This window comes from Podarcis raffonei, chromosome 3 (genome assembly GCF_027172205.1).
Source record: "Podarcis raffonei isolate rPodRaf1 chromosome 3, rPodRaf1.pri, whole genome shotgun sequence".
Lineage (NCBI taxonomy): Eukaryota > Metazoa > Chordata > Lepidosauria > Squamata > Lacertidae > Podarcis > Podarcis raffonei.
In genome coordinates this window covers 4,834,442-4,860,057 of record NC_070604.1, presented here as the reverse complement: position 1 = coordinate 4,860,057, position 25,616 = coordinate 4,834,442, and the positions used below count along the sequence as shown (strand labels likewise).

General features: G+C 41.3%; 1 protein-coding gene across 6 annotated transcripts in view; it reads left to right on the top strand.

Moving 5' to 3' along the window:
• Nucleotides 1-25,616, top strand: part of PKHD1 (PKHD1 ciliary IPT domain containing fibrocystin/polyductin) — a 251,132-nt gene that overhangs the window by 34,213 nt on the left and 191,303 nt on the right. For 4 of the 6 annotated variants that reach the window (XR_008329334.1, XM_053380394.1, XM_053380393.1 and 1 more), the window contains 12 exons: nucleotides 1,315-1,453; nucleotides 1,537-1,673; nucleotides 9,406-9,590; nucleotides 11,090-11,212; nucleotides 11,636-11,741; nucleotides 13,211-13,489; nucleotides 15,828-15,958; nucleotides 16,639-16,774; nucleotides 17,368-17,563; nucleotides 18,432-18,499; nucleotides 18,828-20,456; nucleotides 21,424-21,564. Coding sequence is in view for 5 of the 6 variants with exons in the window: in XM_053380394.1 (XP_053236369.1) it covers nucleotides 1,315-1,453; nucleotides 1,537-1,673; nucleotides 9,406-9,590; nucleotides 11,090-11,212; nucleotides 11,636-11,741; nucleotides 13,211-13,489; nucleotides 15,828-15,958; nucleotides 16,639-16,774; nucleotides 17,368-17,563; nucleotides 18,432-18,499; nucleotides 18,828-20,456; nucleotides 21,424-21,564 (3,270 nt within the window). In the remaining variant the exon portion in view is untranslated. The remainder of the gene's footprint in view (nucleotides 1-1,314; nucleotides 1,454-1,536; nucleotides 1,674-9,405; nucleotides 9,591-11,089; nucleotides 11,213-11,635; nucleotides 11,742-13,210; nucleotides 13,490-15,827; nucleotides 15,959-16,638; nucleotides 16,775-17,367; nucleotides 17,564-18,431; nucleotides 18,500-18,827; nucleotides 20,457-21,423; nucleotides 21,565-25,616) is intronic. The other 2 variants (XM_053380397.1, XM_053380395.1) reach the window with 2 other exon arrangements.

The following is a 25,616-nucleotide window of genomic DNA, read 5'->3' as shown; positions in this document are numbered from 1 at the left end:
TGCTTTAGTGGCTCTGTAAGAACAATATAATCTGTGAGGCTGCTCCAAAAACCTTCTGAGCACTCAGAATTCAGGCAGGATGAAAAGTCGGAGGAGGATACACATTTGAATATATAAGAGCTCTCCATGGTAGCTCCCGTTGGTCAGGTCCATAAATATTCATTCCTAATATATTACGGACATTAAGAGATATCTGCAGTGTGTCTCTTTTGTTCTGTGTACTTTTCACGCAGTGCCCTTTCTTTGCCATTGCCTTTATGATTTGTACCACTGTATGTGCGGCAAAATCAGTGCATTTCATAATGTTGTAACTTAAGATGCTCACCCGTATCCTAATAGTGGGTTAGGAGAGCTGAAAATAATGCCAGTCTTTTTCACACCTGCCCTTGTGGAAGGCTCCGCTCTTTCAGGCTAAAAAGTCTCATCAAAATGCCTCAATTGGTATCTGTTTATGATGACACAAAAGGATTCGCTGATTCCTTCTTTGTTAGTAAAGGTAAAGGTAAAGGTACCCCTGCCCGTACGGGCCAGTCTTGCCAGACTCTAGGGTTGTGCGCCCATCTCACTCAAGAGGCCGGGGGCCAGCGCTGTCCGGAGACACTTCCGGGTCACGTGGCCAGCGTGACAAGCTGCATCTGGCGAGCCAGCGCAGCACACGGAACGCCGTTTACCTTCCCGCTGGTAAGCGGTCCCTATTTAACTACTTGCACCCGGGGGTGCTTTCAAACTGCTAGGTTGGCAGGCGCTGGGACTGAGCAACGGGAGCGCACCCCGCCGCGGGGATTCAATCCGCTGACCTTTCGATCGGCAAGCCCTAGGTGCTGAGGCTTTAACCCACAGCGCCACCCGCGTCCCCCTTCTTTGTTAGGCATTCTTTAATTCTTCATGATTTTGGGTGGAAATGACATTGGGCAGGATCACGACATAAGGGGTGACTCCCCCCAATAAGAGGAGTGAGGAGGGGTCTGTCCTTGCATCAACCCCTCCTCCTGGTTGCCCAGAGGGACCTGGATGCCTGGCCGACACCACGTTGGGCTCCAACACTGGCAAACTCCCATGGGTGCTTTGGGTGTTTCCTAATTGATGACAGGAATAGCATTCCAACAGCAAGGACTGAGTGGAACTGAAGACGAGATCCTTTCCCTACCCCACTGCTGCATAAACCAAATGAAGTCATAGCTTGTTCCAGTGTACGAATGTGTGTTTGCCATGCTTATTCCTAGCGTGATCATGAACCACAACCTGTGACTGCCACAGGAAGTGAGACTCTTGGTTCCGTCCCCTGATATTATCCAAAAATGATTTCCTTTTCAGTTTTTCAAAGAGAGCCAAAGCCAGTTTGTCCTCATGGGAATCTTGTGGAATCCGTGTCAGTGGTCAGTGCTTCGCCTGTATATAATGTGTCCTTCTTAATGGCAGACTATTGCAAGACTCTACCTCTTTTCTCGTTGAGGTAGGAATTGGTTTCAGAATTGTTCTGCGCTCTCCTGAAATGTTTGAAGCTGTATCTGTTTACATGGTTTCATTCTCACACAGAGGAGCTGTGCCTTGGGAAGGATCAGGAGGGAACGTGGGTGAGGCCCAAGTCAATCTGACCGTACAAAGAGTGCAGGCTGCAAGTCCACCTCTTGGAGGAACCTTTCAAATTCATCTGCCCAATACTGTGATACCAGGTAAACTGAGGCTACGCAGCCTCCATCTTTGGAAGTTATAGGAAGAAGTCATGGCTAGCTTTAGATATATTTCTTGACCTGTTACTTCTGATTATGCTCTCTACACATTATTATTCACTCTAGAATATTTCACTGCAATACTGCATTTGTCCTATGCTTATTGAATCACTTATATTGTCTTGTTTGAACTGTTCATTTTAAAAAAATGTTTTGTATTTGGACAATAGGTTAATGCCTATTGTGAGCCATGTTGGGCACAGTGGCATAGAAATCAGCTAAACTTAAACTTGATAGATGCAGGGTTAAACAGATCACAAAGATTTCTCTTGTTAAGTTGTGGATGAACATATCAGACGACACAGCGATTCTTCAAACAGCTCTTGTTTATTCACAGGCCAGAACAGCACTGAACTGAAGGGTTCAGTCAGCCTGCTTATATAGAGCTCCAGTACAACGTAACTGTAACAATTTTCTAAAACTATCCAATCACTGAACGTCACTTTCGATCCCTTATTTGCATAACTATCTACAGTATCCCCCTGCTGGCGCAGGGTGAGAACTTCAGTACATAACATCTCTTCCATGCATTTAAATATGAAACTATTCCAGTCATGTCACAAAGTGGGGTTAGGGATTAGATTTTGATTTACAAAGGAACCCTTTCCCTGCTGCTCTGTGACTTACCTTCATCCAGCCTCTGTCTTTAAGTAATTTTCTCTCAGGATCACTTCTGGTTTCAGAGCTCCTGTTAGGAGAACAGTCCTTGGAGCATGGGAATTAAGGGAAAAATAAGCTTTGGGGGACAGGGAATGTGTTCCTCAACTGCACATCCCCTTTGCTTTAAAACCAGACCTCTGCCTTCTCTCTAGTCATCCCCCCTCCAGCTCCCAACTTTCTATCTGACTGAGAGAATTCCATACCTAAATCACATGTCTAGATTAGCCCTAAAGAGCTGTGTTGCTGCTGAGACACCAAAAAAGCCCTGTCAATATGCCAAACACATCAACCAGTTTCATGCAATATGTTCGCATTTCATGAAACTTGCACTTCATTATTTAATCACATATTTTTCTTCTAAGGTTTCTTGGTTACTGACTTAGGTTACTTTATATAATCCGGGGGACTTCCGGCGGACCGCGAAGTGAAAGCAAGTGGGATCTCTTGCTCACAAGAGTATCCAGCTATTGGGAGAGAAAAGGGGGGTTTGCAAGGGCGCCGCAGCCCCCCAAATACTCTTGGAAGGGAATCCAAGAGGCAGGGGTCCCAGCTCTGCCGTTTAAATTCTCCCCTGGCCACCAAGTAGCCCCCTTTTTGGAGGTGACGAGTGTGGCGGGGTTGAGACGTCGGCAGCGGGAAGCCATTTCTATCTCTCCATAGCGAAGCCCCTAGCTTGCGCACAAAGCGATCCGTTCTCAAACAAGAAGAAAACGAATTGGGACTTTAAAAAGTTAAATTTCATGATTGGATTTGGACAAATATGAACTAATTCGTGGTGGTAAGGTGTTAAAAAGGAGGTCAGCCTTGCCAGGAATTTGATTTTGGCACAAGAAGAATTCGCGGAGCGGAAAGACTGTAAGTTTTGACAAGCGGCAAAGTTTTTAAGGATATTGCGGAGAAATTTCAGGGGAAAAGCTTCTCAAAAATATTGACTTTGTAATAAGTTAAAGGGGAAAGGAACTGTGGAGAAGCACTTAAAAACAGCCTTCCGGAGAATTTTCTGTGAGCAGGGGAAGGAGAAAGGGAGACAGCGAGATTACTTTCACTTTTTTAAAAAAACTGCGTAGTAAAAGCTACGGACTCTAAGGCATTGATTTGGAACTATATAAATATGTGCAATCCAAGTAACAAAAGAGACTTATGATGATAGACACCTACCCTTTTTTTGGAACTCTCTGTTGGGATATTTAAGGAGTTTGAGACTGTAAAGCCTTTTTTTTTTTCATACTAAGTAGCCCCCCCTCGTTTCCCTGAAGCTACAAGTAAGGGATACAAAGTGCCATTTTGTTGCCAAAGGAGAACACTCTGGTGGCCATTTAGTTACCAGGGAAAAGAACTTTATTTATTCCTTTACAGCGGATTTTTATGGTTTTGACCTGCTTCGTTTTTTTCCTCCCTCCATAAGGAATATCAGCTTGTTTGTTTTTTGGGTATTTTTGGTGTTTTTTTTTTACTGGTTCTGGGGGTGTCCCCCTGCCTCACCTTTTATTTGGAATTTGGATTATTGGATTAAAAGATATCTGTAAGAGACTGTTGGAAAAGATAGAAGAAAAGAAGTGGTCTCTGTTTTAGTTTAAACTTCGCAACCAACTCCTGGGATTTAGCCAAGCAAGTGGCAAGAAGATATTGAAGGGTCTCTCGGTTTATTCGGCTGTTGTTTATTAACAAATTGATTAACTCCTCTCTCTACCAGAACTTAATATACTCTGATTTCATCTAGGGGGTAGATGTATAAGACATGAAAATTATATGATTGATATTGAGTTTAAGGATTTTATTCTGGTTCTATATTGAACAAAAATAGTGTATGATTTGGGAAGTTGATTGATTTGTTGATATTTATCAGGTGTTGTGAAAAACAAAATTGTTGGTCTTTTTGTTCTATTTTTTATCTCTGTGAAAGTTAAAAAGGGGAGGAGAAGGTAAAATGTCGTATACTCAGAAAAAGACAGAAGGAGCAACACCAGGAGAGAGAAAGGGTTCAAGACAAGAACCGGAATGGAAAGCAGATATTGTAAAGATGTTCTCAGAACTTAAGACAGATATAAAAAGTAGTGAGAAAAATCTTGAGAGTAAATTGGGTCATATGGAAACCAAATTAGAACAAATGGACAATAAAATTGATTTAACAGTGAATGAACTGAAAGACCAAATGAAAGAAATTGCGAAAAAAAATACTGAAATTGTTAAAAGAACACAGAACTTGGAAGAAGGAATGAAAAGGACAAAATTAGAATTGAGAGAGGTCCGAAAGGAAGAGGAAAAAATTAGGGCAGAAATGTCAGAAGTGAATAGAACGCAGGAAGAGCTCTGGGACGCGGTTGCGATGAATGAACTTCGGCAACGGGAGTCTAATCTGAGATTAAGATCGGTGCCAGAAACCCAAGGAGAAAAGATCAAAGAAAAATTGATGGCAGAAATTGCCCAATGGTTGGATATGAAAATTGAAGAAGTGGAGAAAACGATACAAAACGCCTTCAGGATCAAAACAAGAACGACCAAAGCCAAAAAATTCCCTGGTGACTGTTTGATTATCTTTAGGGACAGAGAAATGAGAGATTTGATTTTGCAAAGAAACAGAGAAAAACGTCTAAACATCGATGGGAACTATATAATTATTTTTAAAGACGTGCCGGTGAGACTGTTGAAAAAAAGAGATCAATATAGACAATTAGTACAAACATTGAAGAAAAATGGAATAGAATTTAAGTGGGAGTTTCCAGAAGGAGTGACATTTACATACAAAGGGAAGAGGCACAGATTGACAAAATTAGAAGATGTGGAAAAACTTTTCAGAAGATACAGAGAACTGACCAGAGAAGGAGAAGTTGCAGAAGCGGTAGGAGTACGAGGGGACGAGGGAGATTCGTTGGAGTTGGAGGAGGAAGAAGAGCGAGGCAGAAAGGAAAAAAGAAGAGGAAGAGGAGGGAAAAAGGATGAAGAAGAGGAAAGTGAAGAAGATAAGGAAGAGAAAGAGAAGTAATAAGAGGGAAAAGAATATATTTAATTGGCAGACATCATGGCACTAAAATTATGGACATGGAATTCAAATGGATTGAATGAAAGGAAAAAAAGGAATAAAGTGGTACAATATTTAAAACAGAAGAATTTGGATATTATTTGTTTACAAGAGACTCATGTTAAAAAAGCGCATAGAAAAATTCTGGTCAATAAGAAATTGGGAAATGAATTTATTTCATCGGATAAAAGTAAGAAGAGAGGGGTGGTATTGTATATAAAAAGTAAACTAGAGGCACAACAACTGAAGAAGGAAGGATTATAGCAGTACAAGTCAACTGGCAAGGCGAAAAATTAATAATTATTGGAGTTTATGCACCAAATGGAAGCAAAGCAGAATTTTTCAAAGGATTGGACGAAAAGTTATTTGAATACCTGGACCAGAAAATAATAATAATGGGAGATCTGAATGGGGTGGTTTCAATGGAAATGGATAGACTTCGGGCCAAAGGTAAATCGAAAGAAGGGAAACTACCAAAAACTTTTTTTGATATGGCGGAAAACTGTAATTTGGTGGACATTTGGAGACTGAGACACCCGTTAGAAAAACAATTCACTTTCTATTCAGAAGTAAATCAAACGATGTCTCGAATTGATCAGATTTGGGTTTCTGGTGAACTAACTACAAGAATATTAAAGATTGAGATTCAACCCAAAGTATTATCAGATCACAATGCGGTTAAAGCCATTCTAAAAGGGAATGAAGAAAAATCTTTCAGGTGGAGACTAAATGAAAACCTACTAGATGACCAAAAAACTGTGGATATGGCTAAGAAATGTTTGATGGACTACTTTGTGAATAACTCTAACAAAGGAACGAAGACGAGTATGGTTTGGGACGCCAGCAAAGGTGTAATGAGAGGATTTTTCATTCAACAAAACTCAATTAAAAACAGAATGAGAGAAAAAGGGAAGAAGGAAATTCTAAAACAAATAATGGAAAATGAAAAGAAACTAACTATACGACCAAATGATGAGAAGGTTAAACAGAGTATAAAAATGCTACAGACACAATTTGCAATGATAATTAACAAAGAAGTGGAATGGAATATAAGAAGAATGAAGCAAAAGAATTTTGAATTCGCAAATAAATCTGGAAAATGGCTTGCGTGGCAAATTAAAAAGAGGAAGGAACAAAGTACGATTAAGAAAATTAAAATAGAAGATCAAGAGATAGAGAATCCGAAGGGAATAAGGAAAGGCTTTGTGGACTTTTATAAAGATTTATATAAAAGAAAAGAGAAACTTAATATCAAAATAATAGAAGAGTATTTAAAGAAGAAAAAGGTGCAAAAAGTATCAGAGAGTAACAAAATCAAATTGAATGAACCAATAGAATTGGAAGAGGTTTCAAGAGCAATAAAGGACCTAAAAAGTGGGAAGGCACCAGGGCCGGACGGATTCAGTGCAAGATATTACAAGGAAATGAAACACATCCTACTTGTACCGTTGAAAGAAGTAATGAATAAGATACTGGAAAAAGGAGAAATACCTGAAACTTGGAAAGAAGCATACATAACGTTAATTCCCAAACAAGACTCAGATTTAATGCAAGTTAAAAATTACAGGCCAATCTCATTATTGAATAATGATTATAAAATGTTTGCAAATATTTTAGCAAACAGGATGAAAAAGGTGTTAAATGAAATGATACATAAAGATCAAGCGGGTTTCCTTCCTGGTAGACAAATGAAAGATAATATAAGAAATGTAATTAATATAATTGAATATCTGTCCAGCGGGAAGGATAAACAAGCTATGTTGATTTTTGTAGATGCTGAGAAGGCCTTTGATAATATTTTCTGGGAATTTATGTTAAAGAATTTAGAATATATGGATGTGGGTCAATCCTTTTTGAGTGGTATAAAGGCAATATATTCAGAACAGAGAGCAAAATTAATTGTGAACAATGTTATAACAGAAAATATTGCCATAACGAAGGGTACAAGACAGGGATGTCCGTTATCTCCGCTGTTATTCATCTCGGTCCTAGAGGTTTTCCTAAGAACAATAAGAAACAATGAAAATATAAAAGGTGTAACAGTGGGTGGTAATCAATACAAGGTTGAAGCCTTTGCCGATGACTTGGTTATAACTATAGAAGATCCTATACAGAGTGTTAAAGAGGTGTTAGAAGAAATTGAACATTTTGGTCAGGTGTCGGGTTTCAAACTAAATAGGAAAAAAACCAAAATAATGGTTAAAAACCTAGACCAAGAAGTTATAGAAGAAATACAGCAACAAACAGAAATGAATGTGGTAAAAAAAGTAAAATATTTAGGAATTACGTTAACTCCTAGGAATATTGACTTATTTCAAAATAATTATGTACCAATCTGGAATAAGATCAAACGTGACTTAGATGTATGGGCAAGAATGAGATTATCGTTATGGGGAAGAATTGCAACGATAAAAATGAGTGTGCTACCGAAAATGTTGTTTTTGTTTCAAACAATACCAATAATTAAAGGTGTGACAATATTTAAAGAATGGCAAAGAACAGTGTCAAGATATATCTGGCAGAGCAAAAAGCCAAGAATTAAATTTAAGATATTAACAGATGCAAAAGAAAGAGGAGGCTTTGCCCTGCCAGACTTAAAGTTATATTATGAAGCTTCGTGTCTTTGCTGGTTGAAAGAATGGATAAAATTAGAGAACACAGAATTATTGGATTTAGAAGGATATGACAATAGATTTGGGTGGCATGCGTATTTATGGTGTGATAAGAACAGAATGCATAAAGGTTTTGAAAACCATATTTTTAGAGGAACGTTAATCGAAGTGTGGAATAGGTATAAAAACCTATTAGAGCCTAAAACTCCAATGTGGTTATTGCCACTGGAGATAATGAGTATGAAAAAAGTCAATATGACAGGGAATTGGATTACATATGAAAATCTGATAATAAAAGAAGGAAACAAGTTGAATTTGAAACCATATGAAGAGGTTAAAGAAAAGGTGAATGATTGGCTGCATTACTTCCAGTTGAATGCAATGTTTAAAAAAGAGATGCGAGAAAAAGGTTTTTTAGAAAGAAAATCAAGGTTTCATCAAGAAATTTTGAATAGTGATGTAAAAATATTGTAAAAAATGTATAAATTATTACTTGAATGGCATACAAAAGATGAAGAAGTAAAAATGGTAATGACTCAATGGGCCAAAGATCTTGGTTATAACATACAATTAGAGGAGTGGATAAAATTATGGAAAGAGGGAATGAAATTCACCGCATTTACTACGATAAAAGAAAATGTTATGAAAATGATATATAGATGGTATATAACTCCAGTGAAACTTGGAAAGATGTTTAAAGTTAGTAATAAATGTTGGAAATGTCAAGAGAAAGAAGGAACATTTTATCACATGTGGTGGGAATGTAAGAAAGTGAAATGCTTTTGGGAAATGATTTATAATGAGATGAAAAAAATGTTCAGATATACCTTTGTTAAGAAACCAGAAGCATTGTTACTAGGTATATTAGGGAATGATGTTGAAAAGAAAGTTGTGAAGTTATTTAGATATGCAGTTACAGCAGCCAGAATCCTGTTGGCCCAAAAATGGAAACAGGAAGAAATGCCAACGAGGGAAGAATGGAGAATGAAATTGATGGAATATGCAGAAATGGACAAATTAACGGGAAAAATTCGAAACCAACGCGATCAGAGATTCACCGAGGACTGGAATAAATTTACAGAGTATATCAAAACTGTGTGTGATCAGGAAATAACGCTTGTTGGATTTCAGGAAGCTCTGTGAAAAGAATAGATAGGAATGTCGCTTAAAGGAGAAGATAAAATAAGGATTGTTAAAGTGCAACATAAATTTAAGAAATGTGAGAAGTTGTGATAAATATGAAAATTGTCAGATAGGCTGATGGAAGTCTAAAAGATGTATAAGTTAAATTGGATGTTAAATTATAATTGGAATGGTTATTGGAAATTTGAATAAAAATTAATTAAAAAAAAAAAGAAGTTACTTTATATAATCCTTTCCCCAGGCATTCCAGTATCCATCTCTGCCCATCACCTCCGCAAGCTCCTGCAAGCCTACAGTGATAATTTCACAGCTCAGTATGTGAATGCCAGTGACTTTTCGGTATCTAAGGACGCAAGCAATTGTTATCAAAGTATATGGACACTGACCTGGACCTCAATGATTGGTGATTTACCCAATTTCATCAGTGTAAGACAATCTTTTAAATATATCCAATTGACTGCTCAGTATTTCTTTATATTCAAGATTAATTCATTCACAGTTTCTGCCTATACATGTGCTCTTGCCCTGGTCCTTTATTACTTCAATCCAGAATTTATTTATCATCGATCTCACCCCCTTTTGCCTTTTTATTTTCTATGCTTGTAAATGTATTGTGCAACCAGAATGTATCTACAGTGCTTTGCTCCCTTGGCAGGAGAGGGAACTCAAACAAACAAATTGCCATACTTGGTGCAGTCCTTTCCTAGCCTCTAAGACAGCCTTTATTCTTCCTGTGACCTTGCTACCTCAGAATGCACACGGCCGGTGGTGGTGCATCTGCACACTTATAAAAAGCTTCCAAATCAGAGAGACCCTCAGACATGGAGGCATAGCTGTAATTGAACTGGCTTTGAGGAAGCCTCATCCTTCGCACCTGTGCTTTCTTTCCATCGGTATTTTATTTTACCCTGCTTTTCATCTAGAAATTGTGTCCCAAAGCAGCTCACAACATTTAAAAAGTAATGCAAAATATCATTAAAGCACAAAATGTAGCTTTTTCGAAGTTTCATGAGATTGCGACTCATCATTGTTGGGATGTGAATAGATACTAGGAGAGGATATATTTCTTAGACATTATCCTTTCTTCCTCGTGTGTGTGAGTTCAGCAGAGTGCCATCCCTTTGCAGTTTAAAAGGAAGCTTAGATAGGTAGCTTTAGCCTTTTAGTTTAAGTAATCCAGGATGCTTTCAGGCAGACTGGAATTCCCTGGTATTTCCCCCTTTTCTACCCCTTAAAATAACAACCGCACAAACAGTCTTGTAAAAGATAGAAATAACATTTACACACTCAGAAGAGGAACAGATACAGCAGCTTTCTTCAGGCAGGCTTACAATGGTAATTCAGTCATGAAGACATACTTAAGTCTAGCTTAAAATGTAGTCTGAGCTCCAAGCTCAGACTTTGTAGATGTTCTTGCATTGATGGCACAGCGGCAAGAGATGGAAACAGAGTCAGAGGGTGCGTAAGGGCACAGCGGGAGTCTCTCTCACAGAGTTTTCTCTAGCAAGTTTACAGGAAAACTGTGAGCTTCAGCTCCTATCATGTGCCTAGCTAGCATAACAGGAATTGTTGGTTTGGCTGCACTTTAAATATCCCAGAATCATGACTCCTCCCCAGACCCCCACATTTTAAACAGTGCTACTTTACAGGATGCCTTCCTTTCCCTTTCCCTGAGGGAAGGGCGAAGGTGAGCCACCAGTCAAGAAGAGGGGATGGCAGAAGAGGCAGCTGTCCTTGGATCAGCTCCGTGAAGCCAGAAAATATGGACGACTGACTGAGAGGGAGGGAGGGAGGGTAAAAAACAGGAATTTGTTTTGCATGGGACCATATGTGTCCGTTATCGGAGTTCTAGTGATAACCAGTTTAGTCTAGCAAACTGTTCCCATGTTTGGATACATAAGACCTTTTTCGTTTTCCCCTTCAAGGTGTCTGCTGAAAACCTCACTGGTTTGCGCCCAGCTATTACACACCGTGTAGTTTTTGATGGTGGTGTTTTTATTGGTCCAATATTTGGAGACATGCTTGCAACCCCAAATAACTTTACACAGGTATGAAGTGGACAGACACCATATCTCATGAAAGTTGAGTGTTTTAATGTATCACAGAACTGACCATGAATTACCTTGCTGTGGGTATTCGCATTTTGTGAAAATTGGTAGACACTAGAGCGTCCTTCAGGCATCCAAAAAACATGTGAGATCTCCAACTGGGGAGGTGATGGTGGGGGTGTGCCCTTCTGCTGCCCTTGCCACTCATGTCCCTGATTGTCCTGGGTTCCCCTAGGCCACACCTAACTTTCTTGCTTTAAGTGTGAAGATCTGAAGGGGGCTTCTAACCATTTGTGTTTCTTATCAGGAGGAGTTATCTATGCACATTCAGTAGAATGCACTTAGAAGCTTCCATTAAAAAAATGAATTCTTTCATCAAATAAATGACAAAGAATTGTCTAATAATTTCCTTTGATTTTCTAGGTTGTGGTTACAGTGAATGATATTCCAGCAAACTGTTCTGGTTCATGTACATTTCAACATCTCTGGGAATTGACCCCTTTGGTCAGTAATGTTGAATACTTTATAGGTAATGCTATAAGGTTTTTTCCCCTAATAACCTTTCTTATAGTATTTCTTTTAATATCTTTGACGTCATGGTTCTTTTTATTGTGGAATCAGCCTTCATCACTCATTAAAGCTAGCTGAGGCGAGGGGGGGGGCACAACTAAATGGCTCCAAGCTTTGGTGATGAACATATCTTTGCATGAAGGGGTGGGGGCTGCCACTTTGAAGGAGGCAGTAGAGTAGTCTCTTCCCAAAATGAAATAAGCACATCCTGAGTTGCAAATGCCCCCCACCCCGCCTTGAGCAGCTGCAGTCATTTCCTGAAGGAAATCATTTATCTACAACCATTCCAATCTGGATTCAGGCCAGAGTTTGAGACCAAACTTGCTTTTGTTGCCCTGGTGGGATAGCCTTTACCCAGGAGATGGATAGCCGGGCATACCCTTGCAACTTCTGCTTAATCTCTCAGCTTTTGCTGCCATTCAGCACAGTATCTTCCTGGACCATCCCCAGGAGATGTGCATCAGGTTCACCATTCTGCTGTGGTCCTGGTCCTATCACTGGGAGTGGTTCTGCATGACCACCTCCTAACTTTATCTGGGTTTTTTGCATCTTGAGACCCCAAGCCAGCCCCCCATGAAATAACTACACACGGACACAGAATTAAGGTTGATGGGCAACATTAAGGCCACAACTTTATTGATTGCAAATTAAATGTGAGTGCTATTGCCATAGGCATTGGCTGAAGTCTGTAACGGACTACTGCCCCAGTTGACAGAGTCTATGTAGGTAAACCCATTGGGGCAGCAACATTGGGGTTTTGCCTGACAGAAGCTTACCGCGAGGTTCCTGTGATAGCCCTAGCCCTTCAAGCGGACTTCGGACGAGATCTGGGACCCCCAGATTCCTTTAATGGAATACCTTTTGACCATTGAGGGGCAGGTGAGGGCCACACCTCTCCTCCACACACAAAATTAAGCCAATGCCTAATCGCCAAACCTGGAATGTTGTGATGATTGCTAAGGGGGTAGGCAAAAAACCAAGTGGCCAATGCCAATTTGCCAAATGGATAAAAATTCCTACTCACCCCTGTCCCAAGACAGGCGACTCACATAAACTCCAAAGCAAGGACGAGAACCTACACTAAGGGCGGGAGGGCGGGTGTTCAGCAGTGCCAATCAAGTGCCTAGGGCACTCTTGTGCTGATGCTTATATAATCCTTTAACCGCCCCCACCCCTTTCCTGATTGGCTGTGACCCGTGATGCCTATTTAGAGAAATGAAACTTAGACCTAGAAACGAAATCTACTTAGTCAGGGGTGTGTCCAGGGGCCCAGTCGCAAGAAGGACCGCCTTCTGAGGACGATCCCATTTTTCTCTCTTTTTTTTTGTAAGAAAGAAATGGTAAAATCTTGAGATTTATTTTAATAATAAAAATGATATGTTATTGATACTTTGTTTTGTAGTATAACTCTGAACTTAATTCTTTCAGATGATGGAGTTCATACCGTCATTAATATCACAGGTTCTGGCCTGAGTTCAGATAGTAGTTCTTTGCTCATAGAAGTGAACCACACACACTGTGAAGTCCTGAGTTCAAATCACACTAATGCCGTTTGCCAGATGAACTTGTTGCCGGTTGGCTTGTATAAGCTGACAGTACTGGTCAGACCCCATGGATTTGCAGTCAATGCCAGTAGAAAAGGTGACATCTTCCTGAGGATTTTGCCTAGATTGACTGCTGTTGAACCTCCTACTGCTTCAGAGATTGGTATGTGTGATTCGCTCGCACTTTCTGTAAGCATATCATAGAGCCGGTTTTACACATGTTTACTTCAACTGCTCTTCTTCCAGCTGCAAAGGCTGGAAAACAAAGAAGCAGGGAGAGATCTAGTGATGTTATTTTTTTGTGAAAAAATAATAATTCTTTATTGAAATTCATTAATATCATTACAGATTTAACTTCCCACATACACATACATACATACAAAGAAAAAAATATTAAATTAATTTACCATACGGTGTTAATTTAAACTTCTAGTTCCGCTTAGATTTCAACTAAGCTAAGATCAAATAATATTACATAAAATAAAGTAGCATGTAACAAAATAAAGTAAAATAAAATAAATGTAGACTTCCCATCATTTCTCAATTTTGTTGACCTTTATGATTTTGTATGTATTTATAATTATTACCTTACATTTAATATACTTTCTAATACTTTCTTACAACATATCGTACCAATTTTTCTTTATTTCTTAATATTTTATGGCCACAAGGGTCATTCAAACACTGCTATAGATAATATGTCGCTGTTATTTTTTTTGTAAGTATCTCTTAAACATTTCCCATTTTTGAGAAAATGATTGTTTTGTGTCACCTCTTAACCTATTTGTTTATTTAGCCATTTCCACATAGTCTAATAATTTATTTTGCCATTCTGTTAGCTTTGGTATCTTTCACCCCTTCCAATTAGATGCTATTAATAGACAGGCAGCCACTGTTGCATATAAAAAGAGTTCTCTTATATTTTTTGGGCTATCTCTGCCTAAAATTCCCAACGGAAAAGCTTCTGGTTTCTTTAAGAATGTAAATTTAAACTTTTTTTATCTCATCATAAACAATATTCCAGAAGTCCTTGACCTTTCTGCATGTCCACCACATAATGGTAAAAATCTCCTACTTTTTCTCCACACTTCCAACACTTATTCAGACTATTTTTATACATCTTGGAGAGTTTTGATGGTGTAAGGTACCACCGAAACTGCATTTTCATCATATTTGCTTTAATGGTGTAACATGCAGTAAAGTTCATGTTAGTTTTTCATTCCCATTCTCTCATCATAATAGGACATCCGATATCCTGCACCCACTTGATCATTACTGCCTTCACCTCCTCCTCCTTGACTTCCCAGTCAAGGAGGAGTCGGTACATCCTAGAGATAATCTTGGTGTCATTATTTAACAGCTCTATTTCAAATTTAGAGGGCTCCTTGGCAAATCTATTTTTTTGGCCCTGTCTGAATGTCTCAAAGAGTTGATGATACTCTAGCTAAGAGAGATTGAAAAGATGCTTTAAAACCTTTGGAATAACCTAGGTCCATTTAAGGTTAATTTTTTTTGCTTTCAAGTTTCCTTTAAAAGCCTCTCTGAATATCCATGCTAGGAGATGGCAAACTGAGGGCAGTTCCAGACTGATGCTAATTTTGATGGGATTCAGTCACCAACCAGCATACTCAGGCTAGACAATTAAAAGTTGATTTGGAGCTCTTGCACAACAAACCTACTCCCCTCTCCCCAAATTGCACTTTTTGTGATGAGGAAAGCAACACAAAACGGCACTGGAAAATGTGGAATAACATTTGTTTGATGTAGTCAGTGTTGTCTAACCTCTCTACAAACAAATCAGAACAAAAGCACAATAAAGTCAACATTGTCTAACCTCCCCACAAATGTTGTACAAACAAATTAGGAGGCTGTCTTGAAACTACCTGAGGTTTAGGACCATGGGCATATGGAAGGCAAAGGCAGAAGTAAATAATAATAATAATAATAATAAATTTTATTTATATCCCGCCCTCCCCAGCCGAAGCCGGGCTCAGGGCGGCTAACAACACTAAAGTAGTGCAACATTATAAAAACATTATAAAAATTAATTAAAATCAAAATTGATGGCAACCATAAACTAAAGTTTTGTAAAGATTGCCAAAGGAGGGAGTCAGGCTGCACCCTGACCAAAGGCCTGGTGGAACAGCTCTGTCTTGCAGGCCCTGCGGAAAGATGTCAGGTCCTGCAGGGCCCTAGTCTCTTGTGGCAGAGCGTTCCACCAGATTGGAGCCACAGCCGAAAAAGCCCTGGCTCTAGTTGAGGCCAGCCTAACCTCTCTGTGGCCTGGGACCTTCAAGATGGTTTTATTTGAAGACCTCTGTGGGGACTATTTATTTGAAGTTCCTCTGTGGGGCATACCAGGAGAGGCGGAAAAGAATCCAAATTTTCAGATCCTCCTAATCTTTTAAAACCATGCACTATTATAGCAGTGGCACACCTATGAATGGTTTTTCAAATGACATTCCTGCATGTTTGCTGTAATGAAATCCTGGTTTTTATAGGAGGGATTCCAGTAATCATCAAGGGTTCTGGCTTAGATGGGATAATCTTGGTGCAATTTGGTTCCCAACCCTGTCCAATTAATGCCGATACCAGCAATTCAATGAAAATTGAATGCAGGCTTCCTCCTCGGGTAAGTAATACCTTCATTTTTGTTGCAAGAGAAGGCAAAATTCATCTAAGCCCTCCAACTTTCCCTTCTACAACATGCATTGCACGCATCATTCTTGTGGTGGGTTCATCTGAGTTCAGTTATTCTCTATAAGTTATTCTCAGCAAATACTATTGCACAAGAAGTACAGGTGGATGTTAAGGTATCCCCCACCTCATGGCAAATGCTGTGCAGGAGCTAAAGATCAGAGGCTTATTAGTAAGTCATTGCCTATTTAACTTATTGTACAATGATATGCATTTCTGCTCAGAGGTAGGTCCCTTTGCAAAGTATTCAACTAAATAATTGTGTGAGCTGAATGACTTCTGCTTCCACAATGACACCCCCCTGGTGCCCTAAATCTGACATTTGCCCCCAACCCTCCATCTTGGGATAGCGCAGGTTGTGCATGAGGCCAGGAGAGAGGTGAACGTCCCATTGTGCAAGCATTCCTGCAATTACCCAGTTGAATGCCACTGTACAATGGTTTAGGAGCAACAGGATCCTTATTACAGGAGGGAGGAGTGGCTGTCATGTAGTGTAAAAGCACTAATCGACACCTGCATATTACCTCAAACCTACTACCTTTCATTTTCCCTGGAGGAAATGGCTTACTAGTGCACAGTCTCTACGGTTACTCATTTTCTGTTCATTCCTTCTAGAGTGGAGAAGACTATACTGCCCATCTCATGCTGGTTAATGAGCACGGGCCTGTGGTCTTTGCCAATGCATTCATATATGATCCATCACTAAATCCACTCATATTGTCACTGAGCAGAAACAGAAGCAGCACAGCAGGTAAAAGGGGCAAAAATCCCTGAACATTGTTGTTGTTGTTGTTGTTGTTGTTGTCTTCTTCTTCTTCTTCTTCTTCTTCTTCTTCTTCTTCTTCTTCTTCTTCTTCCTCTTCCTCTTCCTCTTCTCCCATTTTTCCAATGTTTAGGTATTTTAAAATGTTACTGGCTGCACGTGACATGTTTTAGAAGTGGTTCTAAGCAATGTAGTAAGAGGACACAGCAGCTCAGATGCATTGGTGATTCATATAAACAAACTGCTCCTGGTGCTTATGTATGTCAGTGGGGAAACAGGCGCCTGCCCCAAGCAACCACAATGGCTTCTTCCACTGCCTTTGAATATCTGTGGCTGGGAATCGCAGGTGGGCAGAGGGCTCTTGTGCTCATGTCCTGCTTGTGAGCTTCCCAGAAACATTTGGTTGGCCACTGTGAGAATGGGAGGCTGGACTAGATGGGCCTTAGATCTGCTCCAGCAGGGCTGTTCTTATAATCCTGAACTCTGTTTAAGATTATTACATCGGCATTTGTTATGGGAGTAGCTCATGCTTTTCACTGTATTAATAGCAGCGTCTGCAAGTTGTCTTTCATTCTCTGCAGGGGGTCAGGTGCTCCACATAGGAATATCATCCCTCACCAATTATACGTGTCTGGACGTGCAGTTCAGAATTCAGGAGTCTGTGGGACAAATCCAAGCGCTATCAGATCATGGAATCAGTGTGGTACTGCCTTCTCTGACAAATGGATTATACAGCTTTTCTGTCATTTTCAATAATGTCTCACTAGGCACTAGCGGGTAAGCAAATATAACTTAATTTACTGTGAATTATTTTAAGGGAATGATAAAAAAATGAGACTGTAGTATAGTCCCTACCAATGAATATTTGTTGACAAGAGAGATCTATGTTGTTTGGGTATTATTTAAAAATGTTTTAGTGTTTTCTTGCTGATTGAACTATTACGAAGGGTTTAATATCATGGTTGCAGGTGTGTGTGTGTGTACGCATACACACAAACATATATGTATGGGCTGTGGTAAATTATTTCAATTCTTTAGACTGAAGAACTAAAAATTATTCAGACAGGTTCTTCTCAAACAGTAAGAAGATGAGCTCAAAGTAAAAATTTAAAGCCTCCAGAGAGCCAGGGCTTGTCCACACTTGCTAGTCCTGTGCCTAGAAAGTATGGGGCTGAGAGGTTTTCTGCTTAACTTGTGCTTTCTAGGTCTGAGCAGTTTTTCATTGTCCCAGCACTTTCTCTGGAAAAACTGTGGAATCGGAACAAACGTCAGTTGGGTTTTCTACAGATTGCCGTTTGTTTCCATCCAGCAGAAAACACCATGTTTTCCCAAGGGAAGCACGAGGCAAGTGGAAGTTTGGGTGAGCCCTTAGTGGCCTCCATGTAGTTTGCTGCCAGGATGTACGAGCTGTTGGGTCTTCAGCCCAGCAGAGATCACATGGAGGCACCTACATGCGGCAGTTTGTGACTTGTCCAAAAAAGATTGCAAAAGGCCTACAAAGATCATGTAAATCATAGCTGCCATGTGCATTAGTCCGACATGGAGGAAAATGAAATTCAATCTTATCAAGCACAGAAATAAGACTCTTTGCATATAAGAAAAAATATACAACTGAATTGTATATGGGTCTCTCTTTTTTTTCTAGAGTGGAGCCATTAATCCAGTATGTCACAGAGATCTTCAAAATGGAGCCATGTTGTGGTTCCTTGCTGGGTAAACGCTATCAATGCATCATACATGTTTGTGCAGTAAGGCTGTCAAGGATCACAGATAGATGACACCCATTTTTGGAGTAGGAGCTAACGTTATACAGTGCTGTTGTTGAACCTTGTGTGCATGGCAGGGGACAGATTCTCTCCCCCCCCCACAACTGTATCCCAATTTGCAGCCCATTTAGTGTGTCCCATAAAATGCAATGGTAGCTGTTTGGGAACTAACTCAGTTCTCATTTGCATAGTTCTACACTGCCTAAGCCTAAATGTAACATTAGACTTTGTAAGTTTGGTTTTAGTGCACTGAGATTTTATTATCTGTTTCCTAGGTGGGACATTGCTCACAATCTCTGGAACAGGCTTTAGCAACAGCCCAGACATGGTCTCAGTCTTGGTAGACTCACAGTTTTGTCCCATTACCAGCGTGAACGATGGGAGGATTTTGTGTCAGACTCCACCTGTCACTCAGCTAGCCAATGCCACCTTAGAAGACTTTCCAGCGCAAGTGGAGGTGCTCATAGGCAACAGGTCATTTGTGGACACACCTGCCTTGAGTTTCTCAAAGGAGAACGTCAACTTTCTTTACAAAATGTCTTTGACTCCAGATATTACAGATATTAGAGTAGAAATGCTGAATGATAGTGTACGGCTGAGCATAAAAGGGACCAATGTGACCATTTCAGTGGCTATGCTGGGAGATGAGGAATGCCAGCTTGAGGTGGAGAACACCAACCACTCTGCAGCTGGCTTTCAGTGCTCTGTACCCCTAAGCACACTAGAACCCGGACAGTATCTTTTAAGAATTCTGCAGAAGCAGGCGGGCTATGCCAACATACCAGCAGAGATGCAGCATGTAACGGTACGCCCCCTGATAAAGATGATTTTTCCATCTCATGGCTCCATATGTGGGGGGCAGTTGCTCACCATATCTGGCGTTTCTTTAAAATCGTGGACAAATTCAGCTTGGGTGAATCTAACAGGCAACTTCACCTGTGAGATCCAGAGTTCAAACGACAGCCTCATAAAATGCGCCCTTTCCCCAGGTGACCCTGTTCTGAATGACTGGCAGCTGCGTGGTGCATCTCAAGTCCTTAGCGTCACAGTGACTGTGAATGGGATCACTAGCCACTGCCTGGGGGGCTGCTCACTTCATCTTCTTGAAGACCTGACCCTTGTTATTGATGCCGTGACCATGACGTGGAACGGGAGGCTCGCTTACTTGTTGATCAGAGGCCAGCGGTTAGATAGAGCAGGGGATGAAACCTTGGTAGAGGTGGATGGTCATCTCCCTTGCAATGTCATAGCTTTGAATGAAACCTGGATCAAGTGCCAGGCAGGCAGCCTTGACGCTGGAGAACACAGCATTTCTGTGCTGAGCAGAAGCTGGGGTCGAGCGTGCCTGAGGCAGAAAGGCGCCAGCATTTTCAGAGTTGTTCCCCACGTCCTCCAATTTTACCCCCAGAATTTCAGCGTCAACGGCAGAGGCCTTCTCACACTCGACGGCCTAGCATTACGAGGCAGGAACGAGACCTCCATTCTCATAGGAGAGCTCCACTGTCCCCTTACCAGTGTCACATACTGGGCTCTTCGGTGCCTCACCCCTCCAGGCACTGGGGTTGCCACAGTGCAGCTGAACATAGATGGCGCCTTGTACCATATTGGGGAAATAAACTACAGCGAAGATTCCACACCTGTCTTTCTTTCCCTTCTACCTTCTGTGAATCAGCATCTGACAATCAGGGTGTCACGGATCCGGCGGACAGAAGACATGTATGTTTTCATTGGATGCTCTCCCTGTGCCAATGTTGTTGGCAACAACACAACTTTGAGCTGCACACTCCCTCAGCTTCCCGCTGGGGAATATAACATCACAGGCGGAGATGCCCTCCAAGGCTTGGCTTCCTCCCATTTGGTGTTCCCTTCTGTCCTGATGGTTATGTCTGTGAACAACGGCTTTGGTAAGCAGGCTTTCAAGATAATATTATTTTGACCTTGTTGGAGCGGCGTGGAATGCAGACACAGGACAATGGCAATATATTATAACAACATAGATATGAGAACTCATGGGCTGCAGTAATCGGTTCCTGCTTTGTGAGACTACTTGTTACCTCTGCTTTAAAAAATCCTTTTCCTGGTAGACGGAAAGTGTGGAGCTTGTCTTACAAGAAACATGTGCTCCTTGCTTAAAGCATACATCCCAATGCTCTCAGGTTTAATACTCTTTCTGCTGAAAGCCTTCTGACTTGCAGTAAATGAACAGTCTTTCCTGCTTTTCTATTGTCTCAGGAAATACTCTAAAGCAAATCTTGAGCAGTTTGCTTCCTGCAGCAGAGACCCTTGCAAATTCTCAAGTTTCAGAAATCCATTATTGACTTTGGAAGAAATGCCCAAACTCCAGTACCTGATCTTTACCACCTCTCTTTTTCTCTCTGTGTGTCTTGCTTTACTCTGGGCACATTCAGAGGTATGCTATGGTAATAGCAAATGGCCAGCGAAACAATGTATTAACTGTTAAATGAAGGGTATCACAGGACTTTAGTATAGCTCATTAATAGCGATATATTGTAGAAACACATAACTCTGCAGGCGCTGAACTAAAAAACCTCTTTGGATACTAATGGGGTATTTAGTCACTGCCTTGTATTCTGAGGCTATGGTGAAGCCTTCTGTAACCTGTTCAAGAGCTTATCTGTTGTATACTCTTTTTGTGTGTAACCACCTCTGTATGGTTGTGGGCTTTCTATCTTGAATAGCTGCCTTGCTTTCCTTGTGGATATATGGATGGCACAAGAGCTGCCTGTATCTTCATAGACTATCTCCAATGGCTGGGTATTTCATATTTCTGGATTGACTGATGTTAACAAGAAGATCTCAGCAGCTGGCAATTATTTATCTCAATGCAAATTTTCTGTTTTTTCCTTCAAGGTTGCCTAGGTGGTGGAGAAATACACATACATGGGACTGGATTCTCTCCAGGAAATACTTCCGTTACCATCTGTGGTGCTGTCTGTGAGATGCTGGATGTCACACCAACTGATCTGCGATGCTTAGCCCAACCCTTGAATGGTCAGTTCAGCTGTATGGACTGAGAGATGTGCTTAGGGAGAAAGTGAATGGGTGAAAGAAAGAGAAGGGAAACGGTTGCCTTTTTGTCTTATGGTTGGTCCTCACCACTGGAGTATCCGGTTTGTTAATTTGAAAATCTTCATTGCTTCTTAAAATAGAATGAATGATAACAAGGAGTGGTGTAATGTAGTGCCTTGCAGTGAGCAGAAGCAAATGAAGAATGGTTTTAAAATATGACAGTAAAACATGCTGTGCAGCATTGGGCAGCTAATACTTCTCCACCTCCTCTTCCTCTGCCCTCTAAATCTGCTCTGGAGGGTTGGGGGAACTCCCAGGACAGGTTTAGGGCATGCACAGGGGAGGAGAGGGGGGCAAGTCCTGTTGTGCAAGCGAAACTCGTTCGCTGTACACATACCTCCCTTAGCGCTGCATTTAATTCCCCCCATTCTTGTGCTTTTCCCACATCCTTGGGCGGTGAGAAGTTCACTTACTCAGGTTTGGTTTTCTTTGGTAGGAGGTCCCTGGAGGTTTATGCTGTTTATTTACAAATGTACAAGTTGAGCATAGGTGGTGGCACAGCTTAAGCACTCCAAGTGGACAGCCAAATCATTAGATCTCCAGAGAGAAACAGACGTTGCCACGCAGCACATTTCAGAGCTCAAAACAAGTCTTTTTTTCTTTAGTCTACTGTCAGGATCGGGAGCAAGTCAGCAGTAACTCACAAGGTGTCAGTGAAATTAACTCTTTATTCAAAGAAACAAAGTGCTACCTTGAGTTACAAACCCCTCAGGTTACAAACGCTTCAGGTTACAAACTCCACTAACCTGGAAGAGTTACCTCAAGTTGAGAACTTTGCCCCAGGATGAGAACGGAAATTGTGTGCCAGCGGCGCAGCGGCAGCAAGAGGCCCCATTAGCGAAAGCACGCCTCTAGTTAAGAACAGTTTCAGGTTAAGAACGGACCTCCGGAACGAATTAAGTTCGTAACTAGAGGAACCACTGTAGCTCAGTCCTAGTGATCACACCAACTCTTCCCAGTAAGTCTTGCCTCAATGAGGCAGTTGCGAAAACTGCGAAAATTGCCTTGCCTCCCCTCCCCTCGCGAAGGCTTCTCCCCATGGTGCTTCCCCAGCAGCACAAGCCGCCTTCATCTTCTCTCTCTTTGCTCTGCCCTCTTCATCCCTCTCTGTGTTCTGGGAGACCAGTGGGGGAGGGGAACTGGTCTCAGCAGGAGGGGAGACCCCCTGGATTCATCAGCAGCCTGCCTCATCTCTGTCTCCTGGCCCCCCTCCTTTCCTGGACTGCTCTCTGCCAAAGGGCGAGCCATTTTCTAGGTTTCCAGAGGCCCCTCCATCACAACATCCCTTCCATCCCTTTGAGGGCAAGTATTGGTTTTTACCTGGTATAGGCATTTCATAAAATTAGCTTAATTTTTACCCCAAGTAATACTAAAGAAAGACTTTGCATGCTTTGTTTCACTAATATGAGTTTTGAAACCTGGAAAATATCCTTCATACGTTCATTTATAGGATAAGAGTGATGGTTTGATTTGTCAACATAGCACCACTTTATAAAAAAGAAATTACCACAGAGAAGATAATTTTAGTTATTTGTAGTTACTTACAAAAATAAAATTAACTAAACTACAGTTACAAAAACATAAAAATGAAATATTTAATGTTAAAATTGGTTTGTACACAGGAGAGGGGTTCTTGCTTTTGACTCCTTGCAATACTTTAAATTGCCATTAGATGGCAGCAAAAGAACATTTGATTCGATCAATATCCTTCAGTAATTTGGCTGGGAAAGTTCGGTTAGATTATGTGCTGCAGATGCCGTATAAAGAATTTACTCATTGTTTCCGGTTGCTTCAGACTAGAGAATGGAAGGTAGTTGTCACTGTTTTTGCAAATGTAATAAAAGACAGCCCATGAGAAATAGCCTGCGTGTAAACGCATGAATAAAATTTGGCAGCAACAGCTGAGATTTTCAGCAGAAACACCCTATGTTACACAACAGCACAGGTAAGCCAGTCCAGAGAGAGGACCTGGCAAGAACAGGAAATCACTCTGTGCCACAGGTGAGTATGAAGGAAGGGCAATAGTTGTGTACAAGAGAAACTGTTGGGAGAGGTTTTGGGTTTATTTTGGGATATCGGCTCCAAAAGGCTTGTATGGATGTTTGCTTACTGCGAGCAGTTGTAGGATAGTCCTTCATGGCACTGTTATAAGGGCCCAGAGTCTAAAAACTAGGCACTTTGGGAGTAAACCCAAGGCAACTTGCCCTGCGTGCCACTGGGGCAGCTCATGGGGCAAAGGAAACCAGCTGTCACTCACACAGGTGAGGAAGCAAAGAGGTGTTGTGTTGCTCTAGGGTAGGGTTCAAACAGCAAGAAAGGGGGCTTTGCCTGCACATTAGGAAGGACTTCCTGATGGTACGAGCTGATTGACATGGAACAGGCTGCCTCTGAATCTTGATTGCTACAAGCTAAGCAGGTAGAAGATGGGGAAAGAGAGAGTTTGGTGGAGGAATGGAATGGGCAGGTGTGATGGCCTCCAGCCAATGATATTGGCAATCTGAAGTATAGGAGAAAAATTAAAGTGATGAGGGGAAAGGTTAAGTCAGGGGTCTGCAACCCGCGGCTCCGGAGCCGCATGTGGCTCTTTTACACCTTTGCCGCGGCTCCGGGGCGGATACTAGCGAGGGGAGGAGGTGCATTGTGCGCCCCGACACTCCCCACTGTGGCGGGCGCTGTACTGGCTGTGACGTCGCATGGGGGCGGTGCGTGCGTTAGTCATGCACCGTCCCGACATCACCTTACCGCCCGCCCGCCCGCTACATTGTAAGGGGCATGTCCGCTGGTCACTGTTTTGAAGGGAAGAACACACACACACAAAAAGGTAACTTGTTAATTTAACGTTTATTTCTATGAGGAGGAGTAATTCTGAGGGGTCAAACAAAGAAATAATTAAAAAAGTGACAAAAAAGTTATTTTTATAATGACGAGTTTTGCGGCTCCCAGTTTTTTTCCCTTCGGAAACGGGTCCAAGTGGCTCTTTTTGTCTTAAAGGTTGCAGACCCCTGGGTTAAGTGAAAGATTTTTGGGAGCAGACACTGAAATGCAGCTAAATTAACTGAATGTGGTATCAAGGCAGGTGTGCTCAGCAACGTGCAACTTTCTCCTGAAGTTGCTCGATTCTTACATGCCATCAGAATTCCTTCCTTTCTGTTCCTTTGTGGTTTCAGAACAATGGGAAGAGGAAATAATTTATTGGATAAAAATAAATTGATTTAAAGGACAAAAGATAAAAAATGTTTCCTGGTTGTATGGCTTAGGGAAAAGAAGTTTCTCCCTCATATCTCTCTCTCTCTCTCTCTCTCTCTCTCTCTCTCTCTCTCTCTCTCTCACACACACACACACACACACACACACACAGGTCAGAAAGGAATTACTTTCACTTGCTTTCCAGAACAGTAGCTGTATTGATCTGTTGCACTGTCTCTCACCTCCCACACCCTTATCTGAAACAGCCATGCTGAAAACTGAAACAAGTTGGACTTTATTTCATGTTAGTTAATACAGAATGCTTTTGGATCTGGCTTTTTCCATTATCAGCTCTGACCTTGAAGGAATGCAGAGAGAAAAAAGATTGCCCACCTCTGGTTTATGTGACCCATTAGCAGAATAGCCAGGGGCAACTGAACGTGTGCCACATACGTAGCAAAAATGTCCCAGCAGTGAGAGGGGTTTGTGTGGCTATCATAAGAACTTTGGTTCTTAGACATGAGCTGCAGTGCTTTCAGTTGATTTCCTTAGACAAAGCCCATGGCAAACATTTCTCTTGCTAATCATTCTGGTGAAGTCGGACACAGGATTTGGCAGCATTTGTGGGACTGGAGCCTGCAAACTAAACATGGAGAGAACACATTGCTATATGCTGATTATGTGATATTGGTGCTGCTCAATTTCTTTTTTGCATGAAAATGCATTTTCGACTCTTAGGGATGTCTATGATGTTTTTGTTAGGACTGAGTGAAAATTGAAGAGCTTAT